The sequence below is a fragment of the Carassius carassius genome, chromosome 44, assembly GCF_963082965.1.
Source record: "Carassius carassius chromosome 44, fCarCar2.1, whole genome shotgun sequence".
In the NCBI taxonomy this organism is placed as follows: domain Eukaryota; kingdom Metazoa; phylum Chordata; class Actinopteri; order Cypriniformes; family Cyprinidae; genus Carassius; species Carassius carassius.
Genome location: NC_081798.1, coordinates 2,459,300 through 2,474,287, shown reverse-complemented (window position 1 = coordinate 2,474,287; position 14,988 = coordinate 2,459,300). Strand labels below are relative to the sequence as shown.

Below are 14,988 nucleotides of genomic sequence, written 5' to 3'. Positions count from 1 at the left end.
ACTACAGCAAAAATGTGCATATTTACAAAACACCCAGTTAATTTTAATTAAAACTTCAATTTACAAATATATTTATTAGACATATCTAATATATATATAATATCTAACTTTATAGCACTGTTGACAAAGAGAAAGATACATATATGCAGAAGGTACATTGTGGAAACAACTATGCTATATATATACAGTATACATATATATATATATATATATATATATATATATATATATATATATATATATATATATATATATATATATATATATATATATATATATATATATATATATATATATAGCAGCTATTAACATAATAATTTAAACAAAATGCTATCAAATGTGCAAATGCATCACAAGAATTGTGGGATATAATTTTTCACTTTTTATGTTGACAAATGACAAATTTCATATCCACACTCTTAGAAAAAGGGTTCATTGGGGTTCTATATAGAACCATAGGGTTCTTTACTCAACTCCAAAGAACCTTTTATGCTAAAAAGGTTCTATAATGACAAGAAAGAACCCTTTTGGCACAAAGGTTCTTTAGGCAATTATTCATGTATATATTACATTATTCTGCAACATTTTGTATTTGTAATTATATTATTGTTTGTAGTAACTTAATATCACATTTTAATCATGCTGATTTTGGAGAAAAACTGAAATGGTACTCTTCGTGTGATATTGACTACATAAAATGATATAAATATATACATTTTCTAACCCCCATATCTTGAATTTTGTGATCATTCACATGCATTCATAAATGCATTTGAATACACCGAATAATGCAGTGAAAGAACGCACTCAAAATGCACACGTGCACTAGTATGACTTCATCGGGTAACTTTACATTAGCCTAGATGCGTGCACTTTTTAGGCACAATTTGTTTAGTTTTTGAATATACTTGATACTGTTAAAAGGCACATCATTAAAACAAAAAATACGAGTTCACATATCACACCTAAACACGCTTGGAAAACGTAATTAGAACTAGCTACTAAATTTTTTAAAAATGCTTATCCATATACAGCTATGATTCGCGAACCCCATACTTACTCAAATGATTCGCGAACCTGCTCCGGACTCCCGAACTGACTCAAATGATTCACGCTCCGAACTCCCAAACTGACTCAAATGATTCGCGAACCCGCTTTGAACTCCCACACTGACTCAAATGATTCGCGAACCCGCTACGAACTCCCGAACTGACTCAAATGATTCGCGAACCCGCTTTGAACTCCCACACTGACTCAAATGATTCGCGAACCCGCTACGAACTCCCGAATTGACTCAAATGATTCGTGAACCAGCTAAGAACTCCCGAACTGACTCAAATGATTCGCGAACCCGCTCCAAGCTCCAGAGCTGACTCAAATGATTCGTGATCCCGTATCGAACTCCCAAACTGACTCAAATGATTCGCGATCCCCAAACTGACTCAAATGATTCGCGAAACCGCTTTGAACTCCCAAACTGACTCAAATGATTCGCGATCCCGCTCCGAACTCCCGAACTGACTCAAATGATTCGCGATCCCGCTCCGAACTCCCGAACTGACTCAAATGATTCGCGATCCCGCTCCGAACTCCCGAACTGACTCAAATGATCCGCGAACCTGCTCCGAACTCCCAAACTGGTTCAAATGATTCACGCTCCATTCTCTGAAAACCCAAAATGACTCAAATGATTTGCAAACCCGCTTTGAACTCCCAAACTGACTCAAATGAATCACGCTCTGAACTCCCGAACTGACTCAAATTATTCACAATCCGAAGTTCCCATCCAAATCAAATGACACCGCCAGCGCTACTATTGGCTTAGTTCTCTAATTTCATAACATTTACTGATTTTAAGGTACGAAAATGTTGTTAACAAATAAAATATCAATATTTCAATTCCGAACTACTGTCCATGTCGAAACATCCTAGAATTATAATAGAATAGAACTAGCTACTAAATTAGTTAAAAATGCCTATCCATATACAGCTATGATCAGCTGTTCCTTCATATTGGCTGAGCTTTCAACGTTGTCACGGGAAAGGATGAAGCTGATTCCTCAATTGGTTGGTTCTTGTCTCATGACCTGCGGTGCACTTGCAGCATTTTGAAAAGTTGATGTTTTTAGCTCGATGCGGTGAGGACGCACCTGGAAAAACGAGCTTACATTATGAGCATGCATACCGCACGCCTACATTTGAAATAACGAATTTGAGCGCGCAAAAGACGTGATATGTGAACGGCCCCTTACTTATAGCCTTGTTTGCTGCTCTTTCATTTCATTCTTTGAATTTATGTGAAATTATGTACCGCAACTAAACAATTTTGCCTTATGGATTAAAATTTTGTATCTGTTGAACACCAAACATAAACAAAAAGAAGTAATAAACTCAGGGGCGTAGATTATGCGGGGGACGTGCCCCCCCCCCACTTTTAATATCACGTAAATTCTTTCTCGGTCAAGTGTGTTCGCATAGAGGTTTTCAAGAGCTGGTGTGAATAAATTAAAATTAAAATTAAAAAAAAGAGACAGGATAAGTCTGCGCATGACCTGGTATTTTATTCGGACCTAGAAGGCGAGCTGAACATCACGGAGCGCTAAACACTCCTGTGTGTGTGTGTGTGTGTGTTTTAATGTCTGTTTGGAAAATAAGAGAGTACCAGATTCATGGAAAGGAGCAATAATTCATCGTATTCCAAAAAAAGACAACATCCCTGATGATCCATCGACATGGAGAGACATTTCCCTCCTTCCTACCATCTATAAGGTGTTCATGAAATGCATACTTGCCAGAGTTCTTCCTTGGCTGACGGAGGCTGATATCCTATTCAGCAAGCAGAAGGCATACATCAATAGACAAGGTATGAATGAACATGTATTTTGCCTTAAAACAGGGATAGATGACTTTAAGCACGAGTCTTGCAGACTGTATTCAGTCTTCCTAGACTTTAGAGATGCATTTGGAACTTTATCTCATGATGTAATGATCAGATCACTGGAGGAAATACAGCTGCCTCAGCTGTTCATTGACACAGTGAGAGATGTATATAGAGGCTCCTTTATCGAAGTAATCTGTGGAGAACAGCTCACTCGCCCAACATCACTTCAGATAGGCATTAAAACTGGATGCCCTTGGAGTGCAGTTAATTTTATAATTGCCATCAACCAATGGTTAAAGTGGATGTGTCAGTGTGCCCCCCCTGGTGTGATGTCCCCGATCCCAGTACAGGGCTATGCAGACGATGTCCAGATTGCCTCCAGAGATGAGAGCGTAATTAAAAACATGCTAGCTAGAACAGATTCTTTTCTGAAATGGTCAGGTCTGGAGATTAAGGACTCAAAATGTGCTGTTCTGTATGAGAGGAGGAGCGGAGGGAACAGGTGGTACCGCTCTAAATCTGATAGATGTCCAGTGTTTACAGTAGCAACAAAACCTATTCGTGTATATTCTCTCCATGAAACATACACTTACCTTGGACATAAAATTAATATTGCAGGAGAATGGAAAGAGCAAGTAAACATCATCTTGTCAGAGTTCACATGCAGGCTGGACCTGATTGATAAATGTCCACTGCCACTGATCATGAAGCTGGAGGCTGTTAGACAAAGTGGCACTGTCTAAAGTACAACATCTGTTCTCCAACGTTCATGTCCAGCTGAAAGTGCTGAGCCAAATGAATAACAAAACAGTGAGCTTAGTGCGAAAGTGGTTCGGAGTGAATACACACAGCACTCGTGACATTATTTTTCATCCCCAATGGGAAGGAGGGTTGGGGGTACCGAACGTGATATGGGTTTATAGCAGCATGCGGATTTCCCATCTTCTGAACATGCTGAACAATGATGACAGAGACGTCAGGGAGTTGGCTCGATCCTCCCTGTTCCTGGATCTCAGGAGACGAAGGGTGCCGTTAGCCACAGACTCAGAGTCCCACTTCCTTGGCTTTAGAAGAAAACCCAGCGGGAAATTGGACACTCACTCGGCTGGTTTTGGTGTCTGGTCAGATTGGCCGTACCTGAATGACCCCTGTGTAAGAACTGGAGTATCACTGGAGTGGGCTCGGTCTGACTCTGGGACGGTGAGGGTCTCGGAGGAAATCATCACTGACCCCCTGATCTATGTCAGAGCAACAGCTGCGTTCGGTGGATCTAGCCCCCTGCTAACATCTACAGGTGCCCGGCGAACTCTCATGGATTTACATCAGTATCACCAAAAACAACACTGGACTGGACTGAACCTTCAGGGAAAACTTGCTTGTCTTCCCTCGGCTGATCACTCTGTTTCTCACTCATTTCTCAAGAATACTGCACTCAGCGACGACATTGTTACTTTCACAGTAAAAGCCAGATTACAAGTTCTTCCAACTAGACTTAACCATCCTATCTGGTTTCCTACAGCTCAGGTTCCTCATTGTCTGCATCACACTCCAGAACAGATCACAGAAACACTGCCACACATCCTGAACGGCTGTCATGCTTACAGAGGAATGTACACAGCACGTCACGACAGAATAGTGGACTTGATAGTGAAAGACATAGCAAACTATTTACCATCTTTAGTAAGAATATACACACATTCTTGTGTAAACTCATCCATGTTCCAGTATCTGAACAGTGACTCTGAAATCTTCTCTCATCTGTCTGCTAACACACCAGATGTTCTTGTGATTAATGAGGAGTGTAGAGAGGTGTTTGTTTTGGAGGTTGCGTGCACCTTTGACATTAAATATCAATCACTCCTAAATACCATTTTAGAAATAGGTTATCGAGGCCAATTACTTGTTTTTATATTTGGTAGTTTAGGACACACACACAGGTTGGTTGTAAGAGGGCTTCAACAGCTTGGGATGCCCAAACCGAGGGCCAAACGCTTGGCAAAGTACTGTGCACTGTCTGCTATTATAGGCAGCCGTCATATATGGAGGAGACGCTGTTATTTATATCCATAAGAACTGAGTGTAATGCTTAATATTGTAAAGACCTGATGTATGCCACTGGTCCATGATCTTGTACATGTATTTAACTGCATCTATAATATTTTTGTCCTCGTGTGTACTTCTTTTAAGTGGACTTAAATAAATTGTTAAAATGTGTGTGTTTCATTCATACTCGAAGCCGGAGGGCGCTCTCGCGCAGAAAATCATACCAGGAAATTCCTAATATGGACAGCGTCCAGCTTTCGCTGTATGAAAACTGTTGTTTTCACAGAAAAACCTTTTATACAGTCTATGAGAAAAACAGACACTTTTGGAAACACGAAGACATTAAACATACGATTGCGATAATATGTGTTTTTTAAGTCATCTCCAGCAGGTGATAAATAAAGTATATGAAAAATGCTATTATTACAGTATAAAAACTATTCTGCCTTATTGTGTGATAAAAAAGTGTTTGTAGTATATAAACAAATCATTATTTTTTGTTATTGTCCAGAAGGGTTTGTCTGAATATCTGATTCTGATTGGCTAAAAGGTGTGCATTAAAATACTGTGATTCACAGGTAGTTCCAGTCAGTTTAATTACAATTAAAGTTTAATGTGCTGCTGCAATGACATACATGCAAACAAAACACTTGCACACAGAGATCGGAGATTAAAGTAATGGGAACTGAGACATTTTGCATTTAATTTTTTTTTTTACAACCTCAGTTGCATTGCTTCACTGCCATTCATAAATCCTCTCCTGTGTTCTCATGGAGTAGTAAAGTGTCCATTGTAAGCATACTTCAGAATCTCAGCAGAAGTACTTTGATTTTGGATGCTGCTCTGCTCACATACTAAGAAAAATTATCTGAACTTGAGTTCCAAACTGTATGACGTTCATTATGATGAGAAGATATTTGAGATGCCATAGTTTTAAAGAATTGACAGTCACGATCACGATTGCATGTAGCTCTGTGAATGTGATAACAAAATTAAATAAAAATGTCTTGATCTTGTAGAATAATGTTCTAATGAAGAATGTTTAACTCTTATTGACAGTTGTTTTGTAATATCAGGAGAAATACAAAGATGTTAAAATTGAGAGAGGGCTGCTCAGTTTCTCATAAAAACATTTGCACAATTTAAATGAAAGACGTGGAGGCAAAAAAACACTGATGCATTTTTTTTTAGCAACCAGCCTTTAGATCTAGCATTCTGCATGCTTTAAATCAGATACAGAAATGATGTAGCTTGAACGAATAGCATTTTTATTTAAATTAACAACAGAGAGAAAGTGAGAAACTGCATGTGTGAATAATGTTTGTGTAGTGTCTCTTCAATAATCAAGCTGCATGTTTAGTTAAATCAAAAACAGATACATTGTTGCTTTTTAGTTTTTCAGTATGCTATCCAAGCTATTTTATTAATGAATATTGCATTGATCTTGAAGTTTCTGTGGTCATGATTGTTTGTGAGTTGCATGTGCAACCTAGCCAGTGAATTGGCCCTTACCACTGTGGTAAAAAATGGTCAGGCACATCCCTAATTGTTTGGAAGAAAGTATGCAAGATTCTTTATATAAATTATTTCACAAATAATTTATATGTTTTCCAACTTGCAGGAATCAGTAAAGCCAACTCCGACTATAGTTTTTCATGAAGCTTCAAACCCCATCCATGCAAAAAGAGCCAGAATCAATATGGAGGGTGTCAACATTGTGAGCGCAGAAATGGATGTGATGGAGGCAATGGAGTGCCTCTTTGCTTCTTATTTCATATTCAGTGTGGAATATCCCAAGCACATCACTCACATGATGAATTTTGTCGAGCAATACCTGTTTAAACTCTCCAGAAGCCAAAAAAAAAACTGTCTGTCCAGTGCTCAAAATGTATAATCAATTATCATAATACTTTGATATTTCGTGAATAGTGCTAATGTACATTTGTAAATATGAGGAGATTAATGTTATTCTGAAATGCTGATATGAATTTGAATCTGTAATTACAATTCTTTATGAGTGATATTAATATGAATTTTTAGATTTGAAGGACTTGATGTTCTGAAATGTTGATCTGAATTTTAATCTATGTATTCACATTCTTTATGAGTGATAGTAATATGAATTTGTAGATTTGAAGTACTTCTATATCTGTATATTTCCATTGTGAGATATATTAATATGGATTTGTAGTTTTGAGGTACTTGATGTTGTTCTAACCCTGATGGGAATTTAGATGAATCTGTATATTTGCATTATTTATTAGTGATAGATTAATGTAATTTTATTATGGACTTATTTTGTAATATGTAGATGTAGGTGAAACTCTATTTTCATTATTTATGAGATTTTTTAAATGGTTGGTGTTTTAATGTTGATTTGTACATTTAAAGCCTTGAATATTTGAAATTACAGTAGCATTCTTTCAGTAATAGTAATTATTTTTGTTAATATAAATAAATGACTAGTTCTATGCACTTTGGGTGTGCTTTTTTCAGTATTCATGGTTGACTTTTTTATGTGAATTACATTTTTACATTTTAGGGTCTTGATGTTTGTCAATTATATGAAATATTTAATCCGGAAAGGACAAAAGAAATAATCATGAATGAACCCCTAAAAGGTTCCATATAGAACCTTTTTCCTGGTTACAAAGAACCCTAAAGGGTTCATTTGATAGAACCCTTAAAAAGGGTTCCCCTTTTAGGGGTTCCAAATACGTAGCGCCTGATAGAACCTTTTAAGGTTCTATATAGAACCTTTTCTCCTAAGAGTGCACGTTACTGTTTAACAGTATTTTCTTGTTAAGCATGAAATCTATGGTTGGATATATGATATTTCTCACCATATATAGTAAGTGAATGTATCATATATATCTTTTAACCAATTAAATGTTTTTTTTTCATGTTGCATTTTTACAGACTTTTATGTCTAAAATTGCAAAAAAAAATCTACAGTATGATTTCTTGATAAAACCAGATTCGATGGACCCTTGAGGAGTATATGTGTATATTGTTATCTGACTCTCTGATTTGTTTTTTTTACAGAATTTAAGTTTTTGTTTTGTTTTCGACCTGCTCGTCGTTTGCAGTATCTCTCCAGTCCGCTAGAGGCGCTCTTGATCAGAAACCCTCTTCAGTATTTGACTCTGAAAGACACCGACACAGAAGCGAACGAGGAAGTGCTGGAGAATAATATTGTGAAAACAATTGTAAATAATTTTTCCTCACTAAACTCATATTTTCGTCTGTTGCATGTTTGGTAAGTTATTGTTATACGTTATTTCGCTATTCTAACTGCGCTGTCTGTACAAGTCTCATACGTTCTTATGAAATCACGACTGTTAATGTTTAGCCTTTGCTTCATACAAAACGTATCTTAAAAGCTATTTTGTGACGCTGGAGCAAAAAAAAAAAAAAAAACGTCAAAAGGGTCAGTTTTCTCAAGCTGGGATTTATACATAATCTGAAACTGAATAAATAGGCTTTCCATTGATCAATGGTTTGTTAGGATAGGAGAATATTTTACTGAAACTATTAAATTATTTGAAAATCTGGAATCTGAGGGTGCAAAAAAAAAAAAAAAAAAAAAAAAATTGAGAAAATTGCCTTTAAAGTTGTCCAAATGAAGTTTTTAGCAATAATTTTAAAAAAATTAAGGTTTGATATATACTGTAGGATTTTTTACATTATCTATACTTTATATCCTAAAGATTTTTTTTGTCTTTTTTTGTCTTAATTTTGACCCATACAATCAGTGTATTCTTGGTTAGTTCTACTTATGACTGCTTTTGTGCTCCATGATCACATTTTGGTTACATTTTTTTTTTAAATAAGACCTAATTTGTCATTTTTGTTGCTGCTTGTGAGTGTTTTCATTGAAATAATTCAAGAATGTTTGCTTTTATTTCCTCATTCAGTCACCATTAAAATATTCAGAAGGGTATTTATTATGTGTTTGGTAAAAAAAATCAGAAAAATATATGGTAAAAAACCGGCAGCTGTGGTTGCCAGAATTATACTGTAAAATATACAGTACACCGTTTTAGGTTTAACAGTTTTACCTTGAATTTACAGTTTAATACCGTAATTTATATTTACTGATATAATGTTAATATACCAACTTATTGAAGAACTGAAATCTGTTTTGTGCCTTTGTAATACACTGATAACCACCATAAGCAGGAAAGTCACATGATGAAACAAAGCCCATCACAAGCAGCTTTTAAATAATAAGATATATAGAAGATGCACAGTCTCATCCACACAAACACTAACACTAAACACCCTCATGGTGAGACTCATTAAACTGAAATATGCAATAAACAATAATTTAACCTGTCAACTGCCACCTGGCCCCTCGGTGGGCCCCCTATGTTTACTTCACTATATTACAATTAAATCATCTAATCATGACAAACTATATATTGTTGGAAAGGTTTAAGACTCCTAAATAGATATTTAATTTTTTTTTGTTAAAAATTATGTAGGAAAAGTAATGGATTAATTTATGGCAAGACTGCACCTCAAAAGCCTACATCATAACAAGTCATAACAGTCTTCTTTGTTGCCTTTTCTCTATCACACTTTAGAAATAATCAGAAATGATATATGACTTGAAAATGTAAAATCTCAAAATTCATCTTTTGAAACCCATTTTAAAATCAAACATTGCATCAAAATCATGTTACAAAATGTTTTCAGTCATGAATTATAAAAATGTAGGTTTGGATCATGCACTTTCAAGTCTATGTCCAAAAAAATGAGTGACAGTTAAGAGGTTAACAACATTATATGTACCATACAACCCTAATAAACATAACAGATAAGAAAAAAATAAGAAGAAACATTCAAATTCAAATAAAATTTGAAATGCCCACAGAGAATTCTGGGAACATCAGTTTACGGGTTTTAACTGTATTTACTCTATTTTACAGGAAATTACCATTAACCATTTAAAAGGTTTGTACTGTAGCATTTTCACAGTTTTTTACTGTTAAAATCACAGTAATTTTTTTACAGTGTGCTATCTTCATTATTAATGTGGCATTGTGATGCTGACAGACGTGTTGTGATGGAGACACCTGAGTCCGGTCCAGCAGATGGAGAGGAGCGGATGCTGGAGCTGAGACCCAGGACCCGGTCCAATCCGGAGGGTGCGGAGGACCGGAGGAGCAGTACCGGCAGCCTGAACAACAGCCTGGCGTCCCCGCCGCAGCCAGCCGTGGGCAACCGTGTGGAGGGAGAGGGAGAGGCGGCCAGCTCCGACAGCCCTCCGAATTCTTCATCTGTTACTACTGCAGGAAACTCCACCAGCAGCATCCCTGCGATGACTTCCTCAGTGAAGGAAAGACCCAAACCTCCTCAGATGGCCATCGGTGCTCAGATCCCCCCATCAGCCGAGTTACACCTGCGGGCGCCACGAGTCAACTGCCCCGAGAAACTGGTACAGCTGTACATAAACAGAATCTGAAAACACTTGAAATAGTCTTGCTATGTCTTTTTATTTTTATTTTAAACAGATCATCTGTTTGGATCTTTCTGAGGAGATGTCTCTAAAGAAACTGGAGTCATTTAATGGGTAATTTTACACGGTTTAAATTAAACGGTTGGTTGGTTGATTTATTGTATTCAGTCAGGAAAGACACATTTCTTTTATATCAATGTTTGGTAAATGATTGCATTTCCAGGTCCAAAATGAATCCCTTAAATGGTTCACAGAAAATAGTAATAATTTTATCTTGAAAACTATATTTTATAACTTAAAGAATATATACTTTTACTTAATGGTTACACCCAGTGTTACTTAGCATTATTATTATTTCCGTATACAATTATTCACTGTGTATAGAAAATATTATATATATATATATATATATATATATATATATATATATATATATATATATATATATATATACATTTTCTTATAAATATAAAGTTTTCTGCCCAAACATCTTGAATTTGTGATTATATATATATATATATATATATATATATATATATATATATATATATAGAAGCATGTCGTTTATTTTTTCTGAAAATGACATTGATCACAAATGTAATATTGATAATTATTTTTATTTTTTACAGCAGTTCAATAAACAAGAAGTTAATTAACAGTGACTTGCTGCCATCTAGTGGTAGGTTTAATTTGGAGTATATTTTATTATTTAAATAATTTCAAATATAAGTATTCAAAAGTTAATGGACACTGCAGTCCATAAATTATCAGCACAATAACTCACTCTGCAAAATATCGTCTAATTATCTTTATCAATAAAATCCCAGAAAATATAGAGATATAATATTTTTTGTCAATATTGCAAACCCCTGGTTACAACCTGGGTTATTTGACTATTATACTGTTGCAGCAGTCATTTTTTTCCCCTGGTTAGTCATATTCTTTTAGAGAAGAAATGAAAAGGCATTTTAAATCTTTTTTTTTATTTTTTATTATTATTTGCCGCCTTGAACGCCTTGAATATTTCACAGAAAATGATCGAGATGTTTGTGAGAACCAAGCACAAGATTGACAAAAGGCATGAGTTTGCTCTGGTGGTGGTGAATGATGATGCCATGTGGGTGAGTGGACTGTCTGAAATGAAAACTCACCATCATTTAATTCCTCTGTCTTCGATGAGCTGACAAGTGGGTCAACGATCAGAAATAGTCCAAATTATTCATTTTCCTTCAAGTTTTCTTATTTACATTTGCTTTTATATTTATATTTTATAATTTCAGTTTGTTTACTAATTTGATGTGCTTTTATCTTGTTTGTATTCGTAAATAGATTAATTCATTTTTAATAAATTTAGTTCTTCAACTTATTTCAGTTAGGCAATGCTTTTAATTTTCATGTTTTTATGTTTATATAGTTTTCATATATTTCAGCATTATTTCAATTACTGAAAACAAACTTAGTTTGAATAGTTCTAGGTTCAGTTTAATGAACACTGTGCATTGCTTACAAATATCATTTGTATCACAGACACTCATGACTGTGTTATATTTACTAATATTTTGCATTTTTATATTTGCATTTTTCAATTTAATTTTGTTAAAGTTTTAATAATTTTGTCATGTGCCTATTTTTGTTCATATTTATCTTTTTATTTTTATTTCAGTTTAAGATTGTCATTTTAGCATTTTATTTCAGTTTGTTACCTAGGCAACATTTCTGCTTTTCATTAATTTTTATAACTTTATTAGTTTTATTTTTTCATTGAGTTTTTTCCATTTCTGTTGAAAATGTATAAATGTATTTCAAAACCACATGAAACCAACATGAATATGAAGAGTATATGAACACTTTTTTTTATTACTTTAATTTTTCTTTATTGAGGACACCATTTTCTGTCATTTATCACATGCATTATAACATATCTGGGATTGAAGTATAGCATGTTTCATGTTTACTTTGCATGTCTTTCACACACAGTTATCAGGATTCACGTCTGACCCGCGAGAGCTCTGCAGCTGTCGACCTGTACGACCTGGAGACCAACGTCTGCGAGTCCTTCAGTATCCTTCTCTACAGAGTTAGGCTCTTTTCATGAGCTTGAGGAATCAGATAAACATTGATGAGGGAACATCACCTTAACTCTTATCTGTAGATCTGGAAGATCTCCTCAATGTCATGTGAGCAGTTTTTGTCTTCTGTGTTTGGACAGCTATAAATGAAACTTCCTCCATTCAGTTGTATGATTACCTTCTCTTGTAGTTTGCAGAAAATTGAGCTTCCTCAAATGGAGAAGATTCAGACCATCCCGCCTCCTTTCGTAGTCCGGACTCTTCTCGTCTTCAGCCGGCATGCTGGGATGCTTCAGTTCAACCCCTCTGATGCTGCCAAAGTGAGCTTGTTTAACATGTTACTAAACTATTTTGGGTCTATAACATGTCTATTTTTTGGCTTATGTGCATTATTGCCACTTTATACTTTCAGTGATTTTAAAGTATGTGGGAAATCTTTCAGGGAAAATTACCCTTTGCTTGGATTCCTGTTGAAATTACTGAATTTTATCTGTGAAGGTTTGCAGAACTGCAGTAAATGTGACCTTACCTTTTGCAGAAATAACAGAAAATACAACAAAACATGATTGTTTTAAACAAGACATTTATGACTGTCTTTTAAGCCAGTTAAAAATAATAATTTGTGTAATATATATATATATATATTCTTAAATTCAAGTTATAAGTTAATAAAATAATGAAATTTTTAATTTGTGGTTTAGGAAGTAAATTTAGGAAGTCACTGAATTTAGACATCATTTTTATTTATAACAGTATAATGTTTTTCAAAGCCAAATGAACACAAATTCATTCAGCTTGAAATTTATTACAAAACAATTCAAATCTATTTTCTTTCCACTAGTTTCCAAGGCAAAAAATTCCCATTTTCTTTAAGTATAATTTGAAATAAAAAACAAATTAATAAAAACCAAATAGACATATGTAAAAAAAAAAAAAAAAAATTAAACTTAACCTAAAAAATTAAATTGTAACTAAAATTAACATTAACTCATAAGATATAAAAATACAATCTTAAATAATTATAATTAAGGATCTCAGTGGTACTTAAAATAATATCTTCATTAAATGAATTCCTAATCCTGCATGTTCCTAATATTCTTTCTTTTTTTTTTTAGAAAATGCTGCAGTCTCCCTATTTCTTCTTTGATGTAGTTTATCTTCATAACGGCTCTGAAGAACAAACAGAAGACACTAGCTGGAAGGTTTGAGCGTCCTATGAGTCAAACGTTTCAGTTTTTATAAAGAGGATACTGAGTGTGTGTGTGTGTGTTGTCAGGACGTGTACGCCTCCTTCAGTGAGCTGGACTCTAAGGGAATGTGTTATCGCTTCGAGGTGTCACTGTGTGGTCCTGCTATCGAGCTGCACAACTGCATGGCCAAGCTGCTGTGCCACCCGCTGCAGAGACCCTTCCAGAGCCACGCGTCCTACAGTCTGATGGAGGAGGACGACGACGACGACGCGCCGGAGAACGAAGCCACGGTGTGAGACACATCTCCTGGATGCATAACCACAGACTCATCCACTCCGACATGGAGACTTGTCTGCTTTTTCTGTGAATGAATGAAATGCCTATTTTATTACATAAACCTCAAGACCTTGTTGTGTCACAAACCAATTAGTTTTTGAGCTAACAGTGTCGTGTAAACATGATACACCTCTCGAACGTCTGCTTGTCATGTGGTGGAGATTTAGAGATCCATTGACTGCTAATGGGTTCATCTAGTAGACAGTTACTAATAAATACTGTTTGCTTGTTCCTGTCCAATAAATGAAACGTAAATGCTCTGAGGGACTCATTTGCTACAAAGAAACCAAAAAATGTTATGGTATAGATAGCGTGTAGCTCTGGTCAGATTGTTTAAGAAGATAACCATATTAAAAAAGGTATTTGAACGGAAGATATTAAGTTAAAAAATTTGGGAACTAATAATAGGCATGGCTTGATGCTGTCCATCACAATTTGACTGGATAGTGAAAATCAGTCTATGATATTATTGGTTACATTATTCCACCAAATCACATGATGTTTCATATTATTCCACCAGATTTTGTATGGACTTATGCTGCACTGCATTATTATATACTGAACTAAATCCATCCAGTTAATAAAGTATTGGAGAGTGCCAGTGAATTTAACATTTAGAAAAAAGGGTTTGAAAAAAAAGTACATTATACTGATAAAAATGTGTACATGCCAATGACAAGCATTTAGAACTAGAGGATATTTATTTATTTTTTGTGGTGAAGAATATGTAACATGTCCATTAAATATACTGTTTACTTTTAAATATGCAAAATAAAATGCTTAATGGGAAAATTAAAGCAGCAATGCAATTGTGTCCACAAGAGGTAGCAGGAGTACAACTGAACAACAACAAAAACAGCCATTAGTCTTCATCATGAATAACATTGATCACATTGGGGATTTGATTTACTTCAGGGATTATTGACTGGAATTGTTTGTGTTTTTTAAAGAAGAATTTGCTTTGTTTTGATTCCATGAACACACAAGATTGTATAAATCGTTGAT

The 14,988-nt window shown here is 35.0% G+C and overlaps 1 protein-coding gene and 1 long non-coding RNA gene across 2 annotated transcripts in view; one reads left to right on the top strand and one right to left on the bottom strand.

Annotated features, from left to right (window-relative positions):
* Positions 1 to 14,988, bottom strand: part of LOC132126764 (uncharacterized) — a 169,477-nt gene that overhangs the window by 73,091 nt on the left and 81,398 nt on the right. The window lies entirely within an intron of this gene.
* Positions 9,980 to 13,943, top strand: babam1 (BRISC and BRCA1 A complex member 1). The gene is given in 9 exon segments (XM_059538219.1): positions 9,980 to 10,367; positions 10,444 to 10,504; positions 11,391 to 11,509; positions 12,366 to 12,410; positions 12,412 to 12,448; positions 12,541 to 12,565; positions 12,648 to 12,777; positions 13,573 to 13,659; positions 13,734 to 13,943. Coding segments are annotated over 9 exon segments (1,086 nt in total). The 5' UTR covers positions 9,980 to 9,995.